Raw genomic sequence first — 18,786 nt, forward strand, 5'->3', positions numbered from 1 at the left:
TTTACAGTCTTCCACTAATCACAAGCAGGTATGTAAGACTTTACACCTTGCGTATGGCTCAGTTGTTTCATCTGATTGGCTTAAGGTTTCATGGATAAGATAAAACAATACACAGAAAAGCCAAGGATAATAGTTCCTTAATTTCCAAGTGACTCAGTAGCAACCTTTACAGTGATAGATACTGATGAAGAGTACAGGTTAGGAATGCTCATCTTAAGGCATTTCATCTTTTGTGATTTCTCTTTATCATTTGCAACAGCAATGACACACACACTTGACTTCGGAGATGGCAAATAAACAAAGCAAGCAGCTATAGTTTCCAAGTATTTCCTCTGTTTTGTCTTCTAATTTTATACTGTTGGTCCTGAGATACTCACTTTATACTTTATACCCTGTTTTATGAATAAACAGGAACTCCTTTTTAAGGAACTTTACAGTTACAGCTAAGTCAGGTTTCCTAATCTTTGGGTCACAACACCTTTACTACATGTGAGGGACAACAAAATAAGAGAAGAAATATCTTCAGGTCACTTAGTGGTGTATGTGTAAAAGGGCTGAGTTCATTACTTCAAAAACGAACACTTCAATGACAAAATCCAGGATAAACTGAACCTCTGGCATCAGCCTGGCAGAACTATGACTTCATGGTTGCCTTCACAGCAAAGAGAGCCCAATTCCAGAGCAGCACAAGGCTTGCCAGCAAGTCAAACCATGTTACTGTCATCAAGGCATTGGCAATGTGAGTACCACTGGCACCACAAAATTAACTTCTCACATGCATTATGTGATCACTGTTCCCAGAAATAGCTTGGAAAAAAAGGAAAAGGTTAAGTTATGAATTATTTTATCAGCTCTGCAACCTAATCTGAATATCATTTATGCATTGCTGAAGCACTCACCACAAGGACAAAATGGTGCAAGATCGATACAGTATAGATTTTACTTTTCCTTTTTATAGTCAGTGGAATATAAAGAATTGCTGCAAACTCTAAGAGATCTGACCATGTATTTCACTGGTGAAAATGCTTTTGGAACAAGGCAATTCAACTACTGAAAGCAAATGTTAAAAGTCAAGGCTAATCTTGGTAGTAAAGGAAAACTATCTCTGTGAAGTAGAAAAGGAAGAAAGAAGCAATACAACTTTTGACAGCAAAATAAAGTATTATATTTTACTTTCACTGGCAAAACTCCCTGACCTTACTGAAGTCAGCTAATTTTATACAAAACAAGAAGATGAACCACTGAAATCTCACCTTAAAAAGCACATAAGTATTACTGATTAAATAGCTTGTATTTAACAGGAAATGTCATTCCATTTCCACAGTTGGAATTTCAAAAAAGTTTTAGAAAATAGTATCAGTTGTCACAACAGTCATTAGTACCATTTACATTTATAGAAACACTGAGATCAATCACCTTAAAAAATACATAAGAAATTAAATGTTCTAGCAAAGTTTAGTCATTCCAGTCTTCCTTTAATTGAGCTCCTGCATCAGCTTGCAGGTCTTATCAAGAAACTTTAACAGTGGTCTTGTTAGCTGCTCATTAGTTAATAAGACAACACTTGAAAGGTGCTCATAACACGCTACGACATTTCTTTTTGGCAAGATATCATCTGATACCTAAGTAATGGAATTAAATGGAATTTACTAAAGTCAGAATTCATTCTGCTTCTCATGTTGTCGTGATCCCATTCCCACTGCAACCAGGTCAGCCTATTTAATTCTTTAAGTGCGTCAGATAGGGAGAAAATATGCATTTTCACACCACTTTTAGTTCAAACACAGTAAATGCAGTCCCGTACTACAGATCCTTATTTGTAAAGTCAAGGACAAAGTCAAAAGTTTTGCTGCTGATTCTTTGTAAAATTGCTCTGCTTCTGCTTAGACTTGAGTTGCACTGTAGCATGACTTTACTCAGTTGTTTGTAAAATGAATTAATTTGTGTTCTAATATTTCCATTGTAAAGAAAATCCCTTCGCTGTGCAGCCCTTTGTGCATTAAGTAACAATACAAAAATGCTTTTTACCTAATAAAATATTAAAGGAAAAAGGAAACAACATCTTAAAAATTTCCATGAACACACATCTACCATAACAGTGGCAGTATCCTGTACTATGTGGTAACTTTTCTGTTAATAAAGATTATTAATTAGCCGGGTAGATTTTAAACAAAACCTTCCATCCTGGCAAATTGGTAAAACTCTTCAAATAAGACAGACAAGTAGAGGGTTTGTAGTTAAAGTGCTCTTTATCTGATGCAGTAAGGATTTGGCCGGTATTGTGGTCTCTAAGTAGCACTTCACAGACGATTAAGGGCAAGGAGGGGGGCAGCAGAACGAACTGCTCTAAGTCGTAGCTCTTTGAGGAACAGACCTTAAGTGCCAGGTGGTACAGCACTACCAGAGCACAAAACAAACCCAGCCTCTGCGGCTGGGACATCACCATGCACGCGTGTTCTTGCACAATCTGAAGGCAGATGTTAGTGCCTGGGATTTGCCATCTCCTGCAGTTAGAAAGCAAGCTCAGTGACTACAAAACTCCCTGCAGGAAAAAGCAGCAATCAAATAAATGAACGGCGAATGTCCATGGGGCGGCCCCGGCTGGGTCGAGGTGGAAACCTGTCACTGGGACCAGCTCGTCCTGGAAGCGTAGGGTTTGCTCCAGGCAGGGAGCCAATTGGGTCAAAATGTGGTCTGAATGGAGGAAACTGACCTGGTGCTTCTCCCTGGCCAGGAATGAGTGAGTTAATTGGGTCTCCAACATATGGAAGTGTTGGTCTTTCATCATATTCTCCCCCAATGATCATTGGGGGATAGATTGGATTTGATGGGAAAGGGTTGGGTGGAAAGGGATTAGGATAGAATGGGTTGGGATGAAAGGGGATTGGATGAGGTATAGGGGGCAGAAGCATCATGTGCCTCCATCTCAGGGCCTCCTTCTTCTGTTTCAACTTTTTCTTGTATAGCTGCAGACAGAAAAAAAACACATTTTAAATCTCTCTAAGTGTTCCAGCTTCAGCAACTATGTTCAGTTTTACAGCACTTCTCAAAAAAATCCTCCTCATGAGTCTGAAAACCCAGAGCAGCAACTCCCCTGCCTGCCAAAGACCAGGCATAGCACCCTTGGAAGATCTCTAACCCCCAGTCTGAGCATGCAGCATGTAACTTGTTGATGCTTCTTTCCACTAGTCTGACCAACATGCACACATAGAACACCATACTTTTAAGCTAAACTTTAACTCAAAGTTACTGCCCCCAAAGCCTATACTTAATTCTCAAACTAAGATCTCAGAAAGATTATATAAAAAAAGCCACCTACTTCTTTCCAGTCTGTGTCACGAGGCCTTGCAATAGGATCTACAAAGAGAGGCAAAGAATTAAGAAAAGCAACAGATATTGCACCACAAATACCTGCAGTGTGTCAGAATTCAAAGAATAATCAGGATACGAAAAATACTTTCAGTCAATACGCCTTTTCCTAAAGGTAATGCATCTTAAAAAATATAAAGCTCCAGATCCATTTGATAGGTAATCTACTTGCACACCCATTCCTTGCAAAGCATAATTTCCAAATATTATTAAATAGAGAAATCCCAGAAACACTGTCTGTGTGTTTGCCTTCTGACAGCACTTCCCTTGATTACCTTTGTTTCTTTACTCTCTTGTGAGAAACTGAAGCAGGAATATATCTTTCCTCCACTTCCTAATATCTGCAGTAGCCAATACACTAAGGTAGCAAAGGAAACAGAGGAAAACAAGGAAAGCCTTCACCAAGGGAAGAACCATGTGGAGCAGCAGCAGCAGCTCAGAAGACTGCCAACCATTTTCCTTGGCAGAAAACTCTGCATCCACCTGAATCCCACCTGACCAATTGTACTGATTAGTATCACAAACAACTGCATTTACTCAGTGTTTCAACACCATTACCAGTTGCCTGAGGAGCCTCTTATCAAAACTTGTCAGAAGTAATCCCCCTGTTAACATGAGAAGTAATTAGAAGAAGATGTGCCTCGACATTACCTCGGAAATCCCGCAGGTACATGAACCTCCAGAGAAGCTGGTCATTGGAAGCTGTGTAGAGATCACGGCAAACAGCGGAGAGAGAGATGAGCGAACGGACATCCAGAAGCCTGAAAATCCGAAGCTTGAGCTCAAGAGGAAGGACCACTAACCCAAACACATCTGGCAAGTTCAAAGCTACAGAAAGGAGAAGGAAAGTACAGAAAAACTTAACGTCACTTAGGTAGTGCTTCTATCTCTGAAGACCCTAAAAGAGAGAACATTATAATCTTTCCCCCACATCCTTTCCCTTTGATGCCTCTCCCTTTTCTGAGTAACTACTGTGATGTGACTCCTTGCAAAACAGACCTCTTGCAACTCTAACTACACTTAAGAGGTGCACAAAATAGAGCAAATGACACTTCATACTGAGCACTACACCTAAGAAACATTCCACACACCAAATTATGTTTATAAGCTACAGAGCTAAGGAATAATTAAGGAATAAGAAGAAAAAAAAGACCTGCCCAATTTCATGAGCCTGCAAAAAACACAAATACAGAGCACATGCTTCACATAAAATCTTCATGCACTGAAGTCTAGAGGGAATTCCATTGTCTTCAGAATACAAAGCTGGGAACTTTTATGGCAGTAACTATGCAGAGAAAGCCTGGCTTCCTACTGCTTCACAAACACCAGCCTGGGTTACTTCCTACCACCCCTTCCAAGTCTACAATGACCACTTCTTAACAAGATCATTCCTGAGGTCAGACTTCCAAACATGATGCTAAATAACTTTTTCTGTTTTGACAAAGAAATAGATCAAAACTACAGAACTACTGCTACAAAATTATTACAGTAGGACTTCCTCATCGTGATGCGTGGAAAACAGCTACTCCATTTCCATCTCTGAAGTGAGACTAGAGCAATCAAAAATTAAAACCAGAATTATGTTAACATTTTTTGGGTTACAAAGATTAATATAATTTCTTTAGCATGTATATTTTACTTTATGCTTACTGTTTATACACCTATCACTGTTAGCTGTTTCTAACACACTTTCTTCAAGGCTTTAGATTGACTCCCTTCCTTCCATGCTCAAAAATTAAGTACCATCTCTAAATGTAACTATTTTCTCTCACCTTGTCGGGCAGCAGCCAGGAGAGAGTAAACCAGCTGGTCTTTAAAGAGACGGGATAATTTCTGAAGGTCTTTGTAAACACCTGCAACCTTCTCTATCAAAGAAGAGAGGGAAAAAGCTTAACTTCAAAAGGTTGTAATGCAAAAATTATATAAGAATTACAGTTTTCTTATTAACACAACTTTAATCTGCTTGTGATCTTGATAGCAGCAACTCTGCAACTAGAGTGTAATTATCCTGCAACAAGTCAGTCATTGATAAACTAGAAACCAGTTCCATGATTGGGCTAAGCTTTCCCTACAGCTTTAAAAGGCACAGTTAATGGAAAGACTTGAGTTCTCTGGAAACAAATTGACTCTCAAGCTGTCAAAGCTTCCTTTTTCAGATTTTAAGGCTCCTGTCTAACATACATCTATATTCTAAAAGCCTGCAACCTTCATTCCTCTGACAGAAGTATTCACAAGGATCCACATGCATTTGCTCTTCTCCCTCACTTTAGTTTTCCCTCTAGTTTTGGCACTCTGGAGAAACCTATGTGGTCAGCACATATTTTTTGGCAAGAAGAATTTAACAACTACAGTGCCACAACAAGAATGTAGGTACTACCAGACTCTGAAGTCCTGAGCTGCCAGGCAGAAAGGGGATATCACCCAGCACTGCTGTCCCAGAGATTCACACATATGCCTAGAACCCCATATATAATAAGGATATGGGTCAAAGGATAGAACCTTGCAAAGCTCAGTTTTTCTTTACATTGTTAATCCAAGAAATACAAGAATTTGTGCTAACAACAAAGTGTGAGTAAATGGCTATACACTCTGAATTTCTTTTACCACAAAGTTATGACTAACCTAAATGGTAACCACCTTTTTTTTTTTTTTGCTATTCTGTGCCTATTTGGTACTCTGCTAAAGCATATTCTCACCCACTGTGTTCCTTCTTTACTTTTCAGTTTACTACTACAAGATCATAGCTCAGGCATACCTGGGTCCTGAAAGCAAACAAAGGATGATGGCAATAGCTGGATTCTCTTCACACTTTTAATCTCTTCATTGATTTTTAGTGTTGCTACAAATATAAGAAAGAAAGACATTTCAAAATTTAAGACACAGACACAGAAAGACCACTTCATTACTGAAGTAATACAGTCTGGAAGTCATGTGTCTTGCAAAAAACATGAAAGAAGCCAAAACACTGTATCTGAAGCAACTACTTCCTTCATGTCTGGCAATGTGTACCAAAGTTCCTATGAAATGAGACAACAAATATTTTTACAATATTGCAATGGAAAGGCCAGATGAATCTCCTAAGGATTAATCTGTTATGACAAGAGGGAAAGAAACAGTTATCACAGAGACTGGAAATGCCAAGAGTATTCTGCATCAGGAAGTGGCATCTCCTGCACCTCAGCAATCCAAGTAATAAAGGTGCAGTTCAAAACACACTTAAGCTTTCTCTTCCCAAACAATGGTGATACTTAGGAATGTGCATCCAGGATGAAAAGTTGAGTGACATACCATTAATAGCAATAAGATCTCCCAGAGGCACACAAGTCAAACCAGCAGAACCTTCTCCACAAAGGGGATGTGTGTACTGCAGCTTATAAACACCATTCCCTCTCCATTTCTCTGGCATAGAGACTGCCTTGGCTTCTATCCCCTACAAAAAAATAAAGAGATAACAAACACACTGCCACACTTTTGCAATGTACCAATGCTGAGGGGTGAGAAAAGGATCAGAAGGTAGGAAGTGGCAGAATGATGCTTGCAATTCAACTCCTAAGGTCAGTCCTAAGGATATAGTGATTATGAGTATGTATGATTATACACATTTTCACCAAAATTAACACCAAATCTAAGTGAAGTTCAGTAATTTTTGTCCTGATAGGAACAGACATTCAGTGAGCACTTGCACCTATTTCTTTGAGACACACCCTTCATTCTATCATCCATTCGAGCATTCTGACAACTACTGCACATAATTAATTTTCTGCACAAAAAAAAAAAAAAAAAAAAAAGAAATTTTTGCACCTTTTCAGTGAATTTATAGGATCTGACAGGGCTTTAAGAATGACAGTTTGGAATTAACTAGAAAAACCTGAGTCAACTAACAGGTTTGCTTTCAATTTCAGCATGAAAAAGCTCAGATGGAATATCAGAGATATTAATACAGATATGAGGTAATCACAAGTAAAAGTAGATTCTTTCTTTCCTCTTAAATATGCAGGGCAATCATCTTCCCCTCCTCCAAGCGTACTCACTGTCATAAAAAACTTTATTCCCAGTGGCAAATGTATTCTTCACATAGTATTTCAAATTATGGGGATGCAATGAACTTAGCAGATTTATTAAATGGGTATTGGTCAACCAGACACCCACCTGCACTTAGTCAGCCTCACTGCAAGAAAAAAGATGAGAATTTAAACACCTGCCTGAGACCAAGTCTTTTTCTCCATGTTCAGCCATGTATTAGTAAACATAAATGCAAATGTAAAGGGGAAAAGTTAATCCATACATTGTACAGATGTACTTCCATGAGTGCTCAAGTATGATACCTCTATAGATTAATAAAACCAAAGCCAAACTTGACACTTAGTTGAATATGGAATTAGAGACAGCTTCTTTGGCAGACCTCAGCCTCATTAAGCACCACTTGACGGGGTATCATTGAGATGACACTGACACTTATGGCAGTATTTAGGGAAGTACTACTACCTAAGCACATCTTCACATGCTCTATAGTACAAGGCAGAAGCAGGAGGCTCAGCTGGGTCCCAGTGAGGCTGAGGACCAAAAGAAACACAAGGATAGGCCTCTTCTTCCACACCTAAAAGCTGCTCCAGTCTTTAGCCTGAAGACTTTCTGGTCAGGGAATTTCAAGAAGCTGATCTTTCAGCAGCCCCTGCAGCCAACTGACATATATAAAGGCAGAAGCAGATCCTCAGATGCATCTTCTTGCACAGCTTCTCCACAGTGACCCAGAAATTTCTGTTTGGTGGTGCCCCTACCTACCTGAGGTACATAGCCTGTCTCCATCATGAGAAGATGAACCAGAACAATCAAGGCATCAGTGGCACTGGTACACTCAGCAGAAAGGTAGAGCATCTCCAAGGAATGGGGTGTTTCACCATCAGCAGCTTCACTGCACAGCATGGGCTCGGAGGGATAGGAACCTGCACCTTCTTCCAGGTCAGCATCTTCAGGGACTAATCCAGAAGGAAATTCTAGGCTTGATCCTGCCTTCAGGGGAAAGCAAAGCATTTATTTGTTCAGAAAATTATACCTCTATATACATCAATATTATACAGCTGCTCATTCCAGCCTGATTCCCCATACAAGCTGTATGGATTCACTATACCTCCATTTTCTAGCATTCTAGATGGAGATTGGGATTTCAGCCTTTGTATTTTCAATCTTTATAATGCAAACCCTTCATGAAAGGGTCTGTCATTTTATTGCATACACTAACTGAAGACAAAGTGATCATAATGTATTAAACCTTCATCAGAATTTTTGCAACATACACACTAATAATTTAATCACTACAGTATCACCATTTATTTGGACTTAGCCAATATGCATGGCAAGTAACCAAAATAACTTGGACTGCAAACAAACACAACAGGCATAAACAGCAGAGGGGAAAAAAAAAAAAAATCGATCAATAATCAATGGAGTGTACCTGTTGCCACTTGAGAAAGACTGTAGCTTCCTTTCTTCTAGATCATAGCAATTAACTGACAAAACTACATACAGACACACTATTTTTAAAAAAAATAGACTGAAAACTGTAAACAGATATAGCTAAAGAAAGGGTCAGGAAAAGGAGGAGAAAAAAAGACCTTATTTTCAACCCTGCATGTTGCATCTGCTCAGATCTAGAATCAGCTCCTCAAGAAGACAGGACTGAGGCAGGTAAGAAACACAATCCTTATGTTCCAGCAAAAACATTCACTTCTGTAAACCTGAAACACTTTGGGCTCTCTGAATTAGCTTCTGTGACACAGAAATGTACAATGAATAGAGACAAATTTCCATTCAAATAACTAAATACATATCAGACAAGCATAAGGAGCCAAATATTCTCAAGGAATTCACTCCTATGTAGTACAGCAACTGACACAACAAGATCCCTTCCTTTTTGCCTTGTGCTGTACAGGAAAATTCTCATGTACTTACCCTCTCATCACTCGCCTGAACTTCCATCATATCCTTCTCACTGTTAGATGGCTCATTCTGCCCTTCTCCTCTTGGATTGTTGGCCTGACTGCTGTTGGAGGTCAAGGAGGATGGCTCATGACCATTCTGAAGTGGGGCAGGAGCAGCAGGAGGAAGAGGAGGTAGGCTGGGTTGTTCATCTGGCTCTTCTAGTAACAAGCATATCAAATCACCAGAAACGATCCCATATGAAGCTAAGGTCTTCTGATCCTCTGTGAGAGCATCTTTTCTGTTCAATGTTATTAAAAATGCGGTATCAGAACTGCAAAATAATTAAAAAAAAAAAAACCAGTAAGGAAACATGGCTGACTGCACCTGGATAGCCACACACTCAACATAACAACTGGTGCTACAGTGTAGTTGACCTGGTGATGACTGGTCAAAGATTGGACTTGATGATCTTGTCCAACCTATGATTCTACAATTAGAAATGCATGCTGCATATTACAATTGTATTGTGCCATGGGGCTTAATCCATTATTAACTACCCATATATTAAAGAAATAGTGACAGGAAAAAAGACTATATTAAATTATTTACCCCATGTTTCTCATCAAGTAGATTTTAAGTTGCTATAGCTGCTTAGTAAATGAAACTCCATTTACAGAAATTGTTTATAAAACAGTTATGAAGGAAAGCAAACAAGTGCCCTTCAAAACAGAAGATAAGATATCACAGCTAGGAAAACAAGATCTAAATAAACTACTGCCTCAGATTATGTAAAAATATTTAGTGTTGAAGACTCAACCAACTTGCTTTCTCATCAAGCTAAACATTAATTTCAATGATCAGCAGGTGTCCTATAGAATGCTAGCTGCAAATGAGGGTAATAAGGTAAGATGCTTCAGGCCAAAAAAAAAATAAAAAACCAGAAATGAAACTGGTTAGCAGGAAAGCAGCTACAAAATACACCCACTGCGGCAAGACAAGCAGTAACTTCGGATTCCTCCTGCCCACGCCGCTGTGTGAATCACCAGTGAAACACCAGCACGTCGCACCTAATTAAAGGTTTGCGACACAAACCCTCCAGCCAGCACCACGAAACGCTCTCCTTTTACAGGCGATTCACTTCCTACGGACCATGCCGTGAGTTCTTCACAGATAAAATGCTTACGCAACTTAAACCGAGAAGGAAGCCCGAGACAAGTGTAGAACTGAGACCCCACAGCACTTTGTAACTTAAGCGCCGCGCATCTGTCTCAGTCAGCTCTGACCGCGCTGCAATCCGCAGCTGAGAACTCCGCAAGTTTTGCGTTCCCGCTCCGCAGTGCCCCGGCCGGGAAGCAGCCCGCGTCCCAGCCCCTGCAGGAGCCCGGGCAGCCGGTCCCGCGGCCGGGCCGGGTACGAGCGGCCGGGCCGGGTACGAGCGGCCGGGCCGGGTAGAGGCAGTGCCCGCGATGCGCTCCGGGCCCGGGCGGTGCCGCCGCAGCAGCGCCGCGCCCGCCCCGCAGGGGGCAGCACCGCGGCCCCGGGGGCTGGGGCAGATCCCTCCCCCCGCGCCGCGTGGTACGGCCCCGCCGGCCCGCGCCGCGCACGGGCCGCATCGCCTCCCCCCCCGGCAGCCCTCCAATGGTTCGCTCCGCTCGCTACCTGTACCCCCAGGCGGGCAGCAGGGCCAGGCGCAGCTGCGCGCGCAGCTCCCCCAGCGTTGGCTCCGCCCCCTGCACCTCCAGGGCCGCCGTTCGCTTCTGCAGCCGTACGCGGAGCTTCATGGCGGCGGCAGCGGGACGGCGGGTCTCTCCGCGCCCACCTCGCGCCCCGAGCGGGCCCCGCCGGGCGGCGGCGGCGGGGAAGGTGGCGGCGGGGCGCGGGCGCAAGGGCTGCCGGGCCGCGCCGTTGTTTTGGTTGTCGCGGCACCGCCTCAGCCCGGCCCCGGCCCCGCCCCGGGGCTCGCGGCCCGCCCCGATCGCTGTCTCTGCGCGCCGCGCTGTGGCCCGGCCGCGATCGATGATTGGGCGCTCGGCTGTGCGCGGGGCGGGGCCGGCCCGCGCGCCCCCTCAGGCGGGGCGGGAGCCGCCATTGCGGGTCTGACCCGCGGCTGCTCCGCGCCTCGAAGCTGCTCCCTTCCTGCTCAGGTTCTTACCCTGCCATGGATGGGCCTCTGGCGGGAGTGGTTCCTGTGCCCGGGCTGGAGGGTGGTTGGGCCGCTGCCCTCCTCTTCCTCGGTGTCACACCGGGCCAGGTGATGTTCTGTAGCCAAAACTGCCGGGGAGAGCCTGGCTGGGTGTTAAACTGTTGGCGAGGGTGGATAGGTACAAAAGGAAAGGCTGAAGGAGGATGCTGCCCCCGAGACTGCTTAGTTTTATGAAGGAACCTAACTTTCCTAGACCAGAATGCTGAGTTGTCACCTCAGAGGTTGTGCTACAACACCCGTGAGCAGTTACCTCGACAAGAATATCAAGTGGTACAAACTGAAGTTTACTGTCTTTAGTTCCCTTTCACCTGACATACTTGGAAATAAAGTTCTTTCCCACGTATTTTATCTAGAAATGCATACTTGGCAGGAGGATAATCTTGACTGGGGGAATATTGTAAAAGGAAATTTTTTCAAGCTTTCACTTTGATGAATTACATAAAGTTTTCAAAAGTGATAAATTCAGAGGTAATACATAGTTTCAGATCATCTTTCTAACAATAAAACTTGGTTTGCATCCCATTTCTCCATACAAAGAATAACACAAGAAAACTGGGTACTTTGTAGAAATATATTACTAAAATAGTAAGTGAAATCACAAGACCTAGCTTACAGAGCTACCACCAAGAACAACTGCTTATTAGGGCCATATTCACATTGCTTAACCCTGTAGGAATAGCCCTGCTGTCTTCTTTCAGCATCTAGGGGCTCAACAGGGAAAAGGAGACTTGAAACTTCAAGCTTTATTCTGGGCTACAGCTGAAATCTCCTTAAAGCATCTGAACATGGCCATCCAAACCATCCAATTCTTTTTAGGGTTGGCTGTCAGAGATGTCTCAAACTGGGAGGGCAGCCATCCTCTGTTTTCAACGTGTCAATAAACTCCTCAGTGGGAAGTAGAGGCTGAAGGTGATGAAAAAGAAAGAGGCTGCTGAGCTGGAACACCACTCACTGGACAAGGGAGGAGCTGATGCTCATTACAGGCAGCTTGGTGTAACTTATCAGTTCTTCCTTGACAAAAACTAAAACAAGTGATTTCCTGAGAAGTGCACCCTTTGCCACTGCCCTTTTTGAAGGAGTGTTTTGCAGTCATCATCAAATGGATGCACATGCTGGATAAACCCAGAATAGTGGGCTGCTGCAGCAGAGGGGGTGAGAGTGGAACTTGCAGAGAAGTTGAAAGGAGAACACATGAGAAGCACTGTGCCTCTCAGAAAGTCTTTGCTCTCTCTTGAAGAGGGTTGAATCCAAAGTGTGTCATGCTGCTGCCTCAACATCATTACCATTTTCCTTTAGCCATGGATGTCCTTCTCTGTTTCATTCTTCAGAGGTATCCCTGTTGCAGCCACCTCCTGTTATCCCACTGGCTCTCTGGCTTCTTAATCTGGGCCCTTTTGGAAAGGTGGAGGATGCTTCCCTAGTATGAGGAATGTCCATGGCTGCAAACGTGCTGCTGACAGCAGAACCAGCATTTTTGTAGCTTGCACAAGCTGAAGCGATTGTGTGACACGACGTGGTTTGGTTTCTCAGGAGCTGACCGTAGTCATTATTAGGTAACCAGCTACACCAGTTACAAATGAGCGTTTTTTACTGCCATTCTGTGAATTTTTCCTTTGAACTTTATGAGTCATGCTATAATGTAAGGTTTAGACACGTTTTCCACTCAATGTAAGGTTTAGACACGTTTTCCACACAGCAGGAAAACCTCCTAGGAAACAATTAGGAGGAAAGGCTAAAACATTTTCCTCAGCTTTCAAGTCTGGCAAATTTAAAATGACTCAACACCACCATTATTTTTTCCTTCATGCATCATTCCAGAAGAAAGGGCTGTTATTTGATGAGTTACAGGTTTTCTCCACCATTTTAATTTTGTCTCAGTCTGCAGACAGGAGACTTTCAATGCCCATATATGAAGTTGACCTCTGCCTGGGAAGGACACTTGTCAGAAGAGTACGGGAAACCTGTGTGCTTAGAGGCTGGAAAAAATGATTGTGTACAGAGGAATTTTGACTTTTCAGCATAGTTCAGTCTTACCAGAAAGAGTGAATTATTTTTAAGTCTCATTAAGATAATACACAGTATGATGACAGAAGAAAGCTCTTTGTAAGTAGTTTGGAATGGTTGTTGAAGACAGTGCTTTCTCTCCTCAAAGTACTTTATTGAGGATATTTCTTTCTCTCATGGTCAGTGTGAAACACAAGCAATAGAATCTGTTTCACAAGTGGTAAAACCCTACTGATAGCCCTAGTGAGTGCTCTTAAATAATTTGAAATTTAAAGCTGTAGTCTTGTTGACCAAGTCCCATGGCGGAGGAGAACTCTAAAATATGAGGGTCTCTTGGGTACAGTTACATACCTCATGGAAATTCTTTTTCCTGAAAGATGAGTGTGGTAATAAAGCTGTGAGCCAGTGGACCTGTTCTGTCATTTCTCTTCATGTATTTGCCACTACAAATAATGTATTTTATAATATGTATAAATAAATATATGTGTGTATATATTAACTTATGATGCTCATATTTTGGATGACAAGAGTCACACTGAAAGATGGGATAAAGTGTGGGATGAGGAGATGGGTATGAAGGCTGTAGTATCATCAGAAGATGAGGTGCCAAAGTCTGAAGTGACAAAGTCTGAAGTGCCATTGAAATGTGCCAGTGGAGAAGATTCAAATGAAGGCAAGTGGAGAGAACCTCCTAAATTCTTGCAGCTTGCTGGTGGTCAGCTTTACTTCTAGAAGATATTTTGGAGCTCTTTATGTTAATGCGCTATTTAGTGAGTGGAACTTGCATTACACCATCTCATGTTGGCTGTCTACATGACCCTTAAATGGTGTCTGAATTTGCTCATGTGGCTCTTAACTTCTCTGTTTCTGATTAAAATCTTGATTGTATGGAGCAAAAGACCTTCCAGCAGTTTTCCTGGAGTTTGCCAGATTCCTTCAGACACTTTTAGTGTTTTTTCTTGAATTTGCATACTTTTAGCAGTATCAAATTGCTGGGAGTTGTGTGCTGAGCAAAAGTACTTGAAGCGGCGCACTAAAGTCAGTTTGGTATCTTAACATTAGCAGGCTAAAATCACATTTCTCTGGGTAGTAAAAAGAGGCTCATATTTTTCTTAGTGAGATCACTGCATCTAACTCTGACAGAACTGCAATTTGTGTGAACCCAGAGAAGTGGCTGCCTAGGCTGAGTGCCTCATGCTACTGTCAGCTCCCTGAAAGAAAGGTGATGGTGAGTGAGCCAAACAAAGGGCAGAGAAAAGAAAAGCGGAGAAGAAAGCTTAGAATAGACCTATGCAAATGATGGGCTCGAGTCTGAATCTGGGCAGCTTCCAGACAAATAATGCCTGCTGCATTCCTGTTCAGTGTCTCAGTGTTTCTCATTCTTTCCTGTTTCTTGGGAACCGCCTCTCAGTTCTTAGCTGTGAGGGCAGCATGCAGGACAGAGACAGAACAAGGACACTGGTTTTTATTTTGCTAAATGGACTTAGGTAAAAATGAGCCTCATGGTCCTGGCTCAGGTGCTAGGATTGGGCAGTTACAGAGCTCAGCAACATTGACTCAATGGATCCAAACAGTGACAATGGTTTTTTCCATCAGCTCATGAGACAACTGCCTCCCAACATTGTTATCCATTGTTAACAGATTCTGTGTAGGCATTGCAGCTATGCTATTTATTTTGCAGCCTGGCATAGATTAGTAGTTCTCTGGCAACCCTGCTCCAAGGCCTTGAATGCCTTTATGAAGGGCATCAGTAGTAAAGCCATGCTTAGGAGATGCTGTGGTAACACAAAGCTTTTGCAAAGCTGCTGAAAATTTGGGAGTGTCTCAGACATATTTACAGATACAACCTGTGGGGTAGGGACAGCCGTTTCCTCCAGTGGATTCTGTTTGAAGATTTCACTGAGCAAGATCAATGGCTGCCTCATGAGCTGGGCAGTGGATAGCATTACTTTCTACACAGGACGCAGGAAACCATGGACAGGAACTTACTGGAGTTTATCTCATTCTGTGGATATTTCCAGTAGTTGTGAAGAGGGATCATCTGCTGTTATCATTTAGCAAACTCCTGACTGTGTCATTTGCTGTTTTATTTAAGCATTCCTGCCAATATATCTCTTCTATCAATCATATAAACTTTGTATTTCCTTTCCCTGAAGAAGTGGTTTTCCGTATGGAGTATCAGTGTGTAGGAAGAGTTAAGACCCTGAGGCTATTGAGTCCTTTTTGATTTGACATTGTTGAGCGAGCTGCAGAAACCCTACAGGTTCTTGAGTGTATTGCAGAGTAACTGGAAACAATGCAGCAAAGAAGAAACTGAAAAATCCAGTCTGAGTTCTCTGATAACACTAGAGATATTTGGGAAACTAAAGTGCTTTTTCTGGACTGGAGGTTGGGTAGACTATATTTGCTATTGTTTTTGAGAACTATTTGTCTTGTGTTTGTTGACTAGTGAGGTTTCTAAATGTTTGAAAGTGAAAGAAATTACTCTGTGGGTTGTAGACTGGAGAATCTTGTACAGGACAATGACAAAATTCTTTTTCAGATATACTCTATTCTAAGGATGGTCAGTTCAAGATAGCGTGTTTTTATGGCTGTGTTAAACCTGTGCAAGACAAGTATGGTGACTTTTTCTACATCAGAAGCTTGTTCTTAGAAGCATTTGTTCTTAGACAAATTCATCTGTAATCTTTATTGTGGTTTTTATTAAAAGTTTTTGCAGACTGTTCACAAAGGAGAAACCAGACATGGTTTCTACAGTCTGGTAAGAAGAGTACTTCATTAGAATGAGACAGGTACACAAACTGAAACAAAGGAGTTTTTAATCTTTTTCTCTACTTCAAGTACTTGAACTACTTTAATCGTTGTGAAGACAAAAGAATTAAGATAATTATTTACATGCAAAAATGGTCCGTGCCTGCTCAGTTACTGAAGATAAAAATCAGAGCAATTTGTCTGACATGTATTGTCCTCAGCAGTGTAATTGGCAGCTCTCATTTAGACTATCAGGCAGCTGACAAGTTCCTTGTGCTTAGCTCTGCCTCAGTCATCTGACTGATCTTGTACAATCGACCCTAGCATCTGAAGGGGCTCGGGAATGAAACCAAGAGTATCAGCTTTGGGGTGCAGAAGTAAAGCTTGTTGGTGTGAGGAAGCAGTATGAAATAATACCATCTTTATTCGTGGCAGTTCAGTTTGTTCTTTCAGCTTCTTACCCAGCATGCATTTAAGATCCAAACAAGAACTAATCAACTCTGAAGCACAGTAATGACCAAGATCACTGTTTTCTGTTTCTCACTATGAATGAAATGCTGTAGGAATGAAGTATCTCATCTGTATCAATATTTCTAGCAGTCCTGATAGATAAATATCTAGTAAAAATCCATGTCCTTTAATAATATAAAAATCTGTCTTTCTGGTTTTACATTGATTATTAATTGACCCTTATTAATCAGGATTGAAAGTAGCATGTTTGCAGGAATAATTAGGACACTTTTTTGGAAAATGTTTAGGGTGTGTGACTTCAGCAGGCTATTGTGCATAATACAGCATTGCTACCTTAAAGTATTTATTTTTAGTTGCCTAAAATAGAGAAAACCAAAAAGGCATGAGAACTAGAGATGGACCAGTTAAGGGATAAATTTCCAAAATTTGTCACAATGTGGATTATGTTTTCAAAATGTTTTTTCCCTGAGACTACTTTTTCTTGCATAGTGTCCTGGGATAACTGTGTAAGGATTCTTCAAAGAAGCAATATCAGGACAATATTGATAATGCATTTTGTCTGTCTTGTGGTGGGAAATCTACCGAAGACCAGTTTTTTATGAGGTGCTGGGTAGAACATAGATTTGCAACCATGTAGACTCTGACCTCATAATACTAAGTTAAATACAGAAGTAAGACTAACAAAGGGTGGTGGGGTGTGGGTTTTTTGGTGGAGGGGAGGGTTTGTGCTTGTTTTAAGTGCATTTATGTGTTTTTTAGCAGATTATAGAATAGATTGTCCAAGACAATATGCTGCTTGTTAGAAATCCAGGAATGACTTTAGAGACTCCAAATTACTGGGAAACTAGCAAAACCTGGTGCTATTGATTAATTAACATGGTTCTACACATAGGCAGGTATCATGATCACAATCAGATGTGTTAGAAAAGGATATGCCACTCCCTCTGTGGTAAGCCCAGTGTAAAGTTATTATAGGTCCCTAATAAACAATTTTCCAATGCAGCACTGGGAAGACTTGAAGTTATCTTGAGAAACAGTATTGTTATTTCAAGGAAATTGGGCAGTAGCTGTCATTGGTAGTGAAAATCAGGATCAATACAAGAATTTTGAACAAAGAAACCTTACATCTGTAGTAGGGATGTCACAGAAAGAAACAATTTGTCTCAGCTTTTGTGAATCTGTGTTGTGTGGTTCTGTCCCACCATGCAGTGGCTCAGAGCCGGCTTTGCACTCAACCACACCACAGCATTTCATGCCATCCTTTGTGATCACCATGTAATTCTCACACATGCTTTGAATTTACCCTTGCATTCCCTTGTCATGTAATCTCATTTAGTCAATCTCATGTAGCAGTATGACATACCTTATTTTATTAGGCCAGCAGATTCAATTGAAAAACTTTGGAACTCCCAAATCCAGTGTATCCTAGGGAGGCTCTGTGTATGAAAAGAAGGTGGTGTCACAGAGGAAGACAGACCTGCTCCTGCTTGACTGGAATCACTTTCTCATGCTCAATCTGCAGGAGGTAGGACAGATGGTAAAATAAAATGACCAAGACATGGGTGTGGGGGAAGGATGGAGTAGTGGAGCAGAACAATTCAGTCTCACCAGGACCTAGTGCCTGCCAAAGTGATATCCAAGGAATCAGAATGTGTGCCTGCTCCCACAATGATTGCTTTGTGCAATAAAATCTTTAACTAAAGTTCTCTTGCCTGTCCATCTTTGTCCAAATTTCATTGAGGGAAGTCATGGATACAGATTTTTTGCAACTCATGGTATGTATAATTTATGAAAGGATTTGTATCATATGTATTGTTAACAGATCTGTGACAAAGGTAAGAAGATGTTAAAGACATGGTATTTTTTCCTGCTATGTTTGCTGTCCTTGAGACATGAGGCTAATCCTGGTCTTAAAGGGAGGATTACTCAGAAGGGGCTGGACTATGGTATGTCTAACATTGCCAGAAATTAATTTATGAGAAATACTCTATGTACAGAATATTGTTTCTTAATAGAGGTGCAATGAAGGAACAAACTTCTTAAATACTGAAATAGAATATACTCCTTTT

At 41.6% G+C, this 18,786-nt stretch overlaps 1 protein-coding gene across 1 annotated transcript; it reads right to left on the minus strand.

Annotated features, from left to right (window-relative positions):
- Positions 1-2,230: 2,230 nt before the first annotated feature.
- On the minus strand, positions 2,231-11,235 carry FBXO7 (F-box protein 7). The gene is made up of 9 exons (XM_056516080.1): positions 10,948-11,235; positions 9,319-9,619; positions 8,152-8,379; positions 6,658-6,799; positions 6,125-6,208; positions 5,142-5,234; positions 4,021-4,197; positions 3,320-3,357; positions 2,231-2,966 (listed from the first exon to the last, which is right to left on the minus strand). Exons 1-9 carry the CDS (start codon positions 11,067-11,069, stop codon positions 2,562-2,564), a joined length of 1,590 nt encoding a protein of 529 aa, XP_056372055.1. The 5' UTR covers positions 11,070-11,235; the 3' UTR covers positions 2,231-2,561.
- Positions 11,236-18,786: the final 7,551 nt, after the last annotated feature.

The sequence above is a fragment of the Oenanthe melanoleuca genome, unplaced genomic scaffold (assembly GCF_029582105.1).
Source record: "Oenanthe melanoleuca isolate GR-GAL-2019-014 unplaced genomic scaffold, OMel1.0 S257, whole genome shotgun sequence".
NCBI lineage: Eukaryota > Metazoa > Chordata > Aves > Passeriformes > Muscicapidae > Oenanthe > Oenanthe melanoleuca.

What these genes read in the sequence shown, in the direction of transcription:
- FBXO7 (XM_056516080.1), bottom strand. Translation starts at nt 11,069, where the DNA reads ATGAAGCTCCGCGTACGGCTGCAGAAGCGAACGGCGGCCCTGGAGGTG. An exon ending in CTGCCCGCCTGGGGGTACAG is followed by an intron (nt 9,620 to 10,947) that starts GTAGCGAGCGGA and finishes ATTATTTTGCAG; the next exon opens with TTCTGATACCGCATTTTTAA. An exon ending in AGACAGGCTATGTACCTCAG is followed by an intron (nt 6,800 to 8,151) that starts GTAGGTAGGGGC and finishes ATTTTTTTGTAG; the next exon opens with GGGATAGAAGCCAAGGCAGT.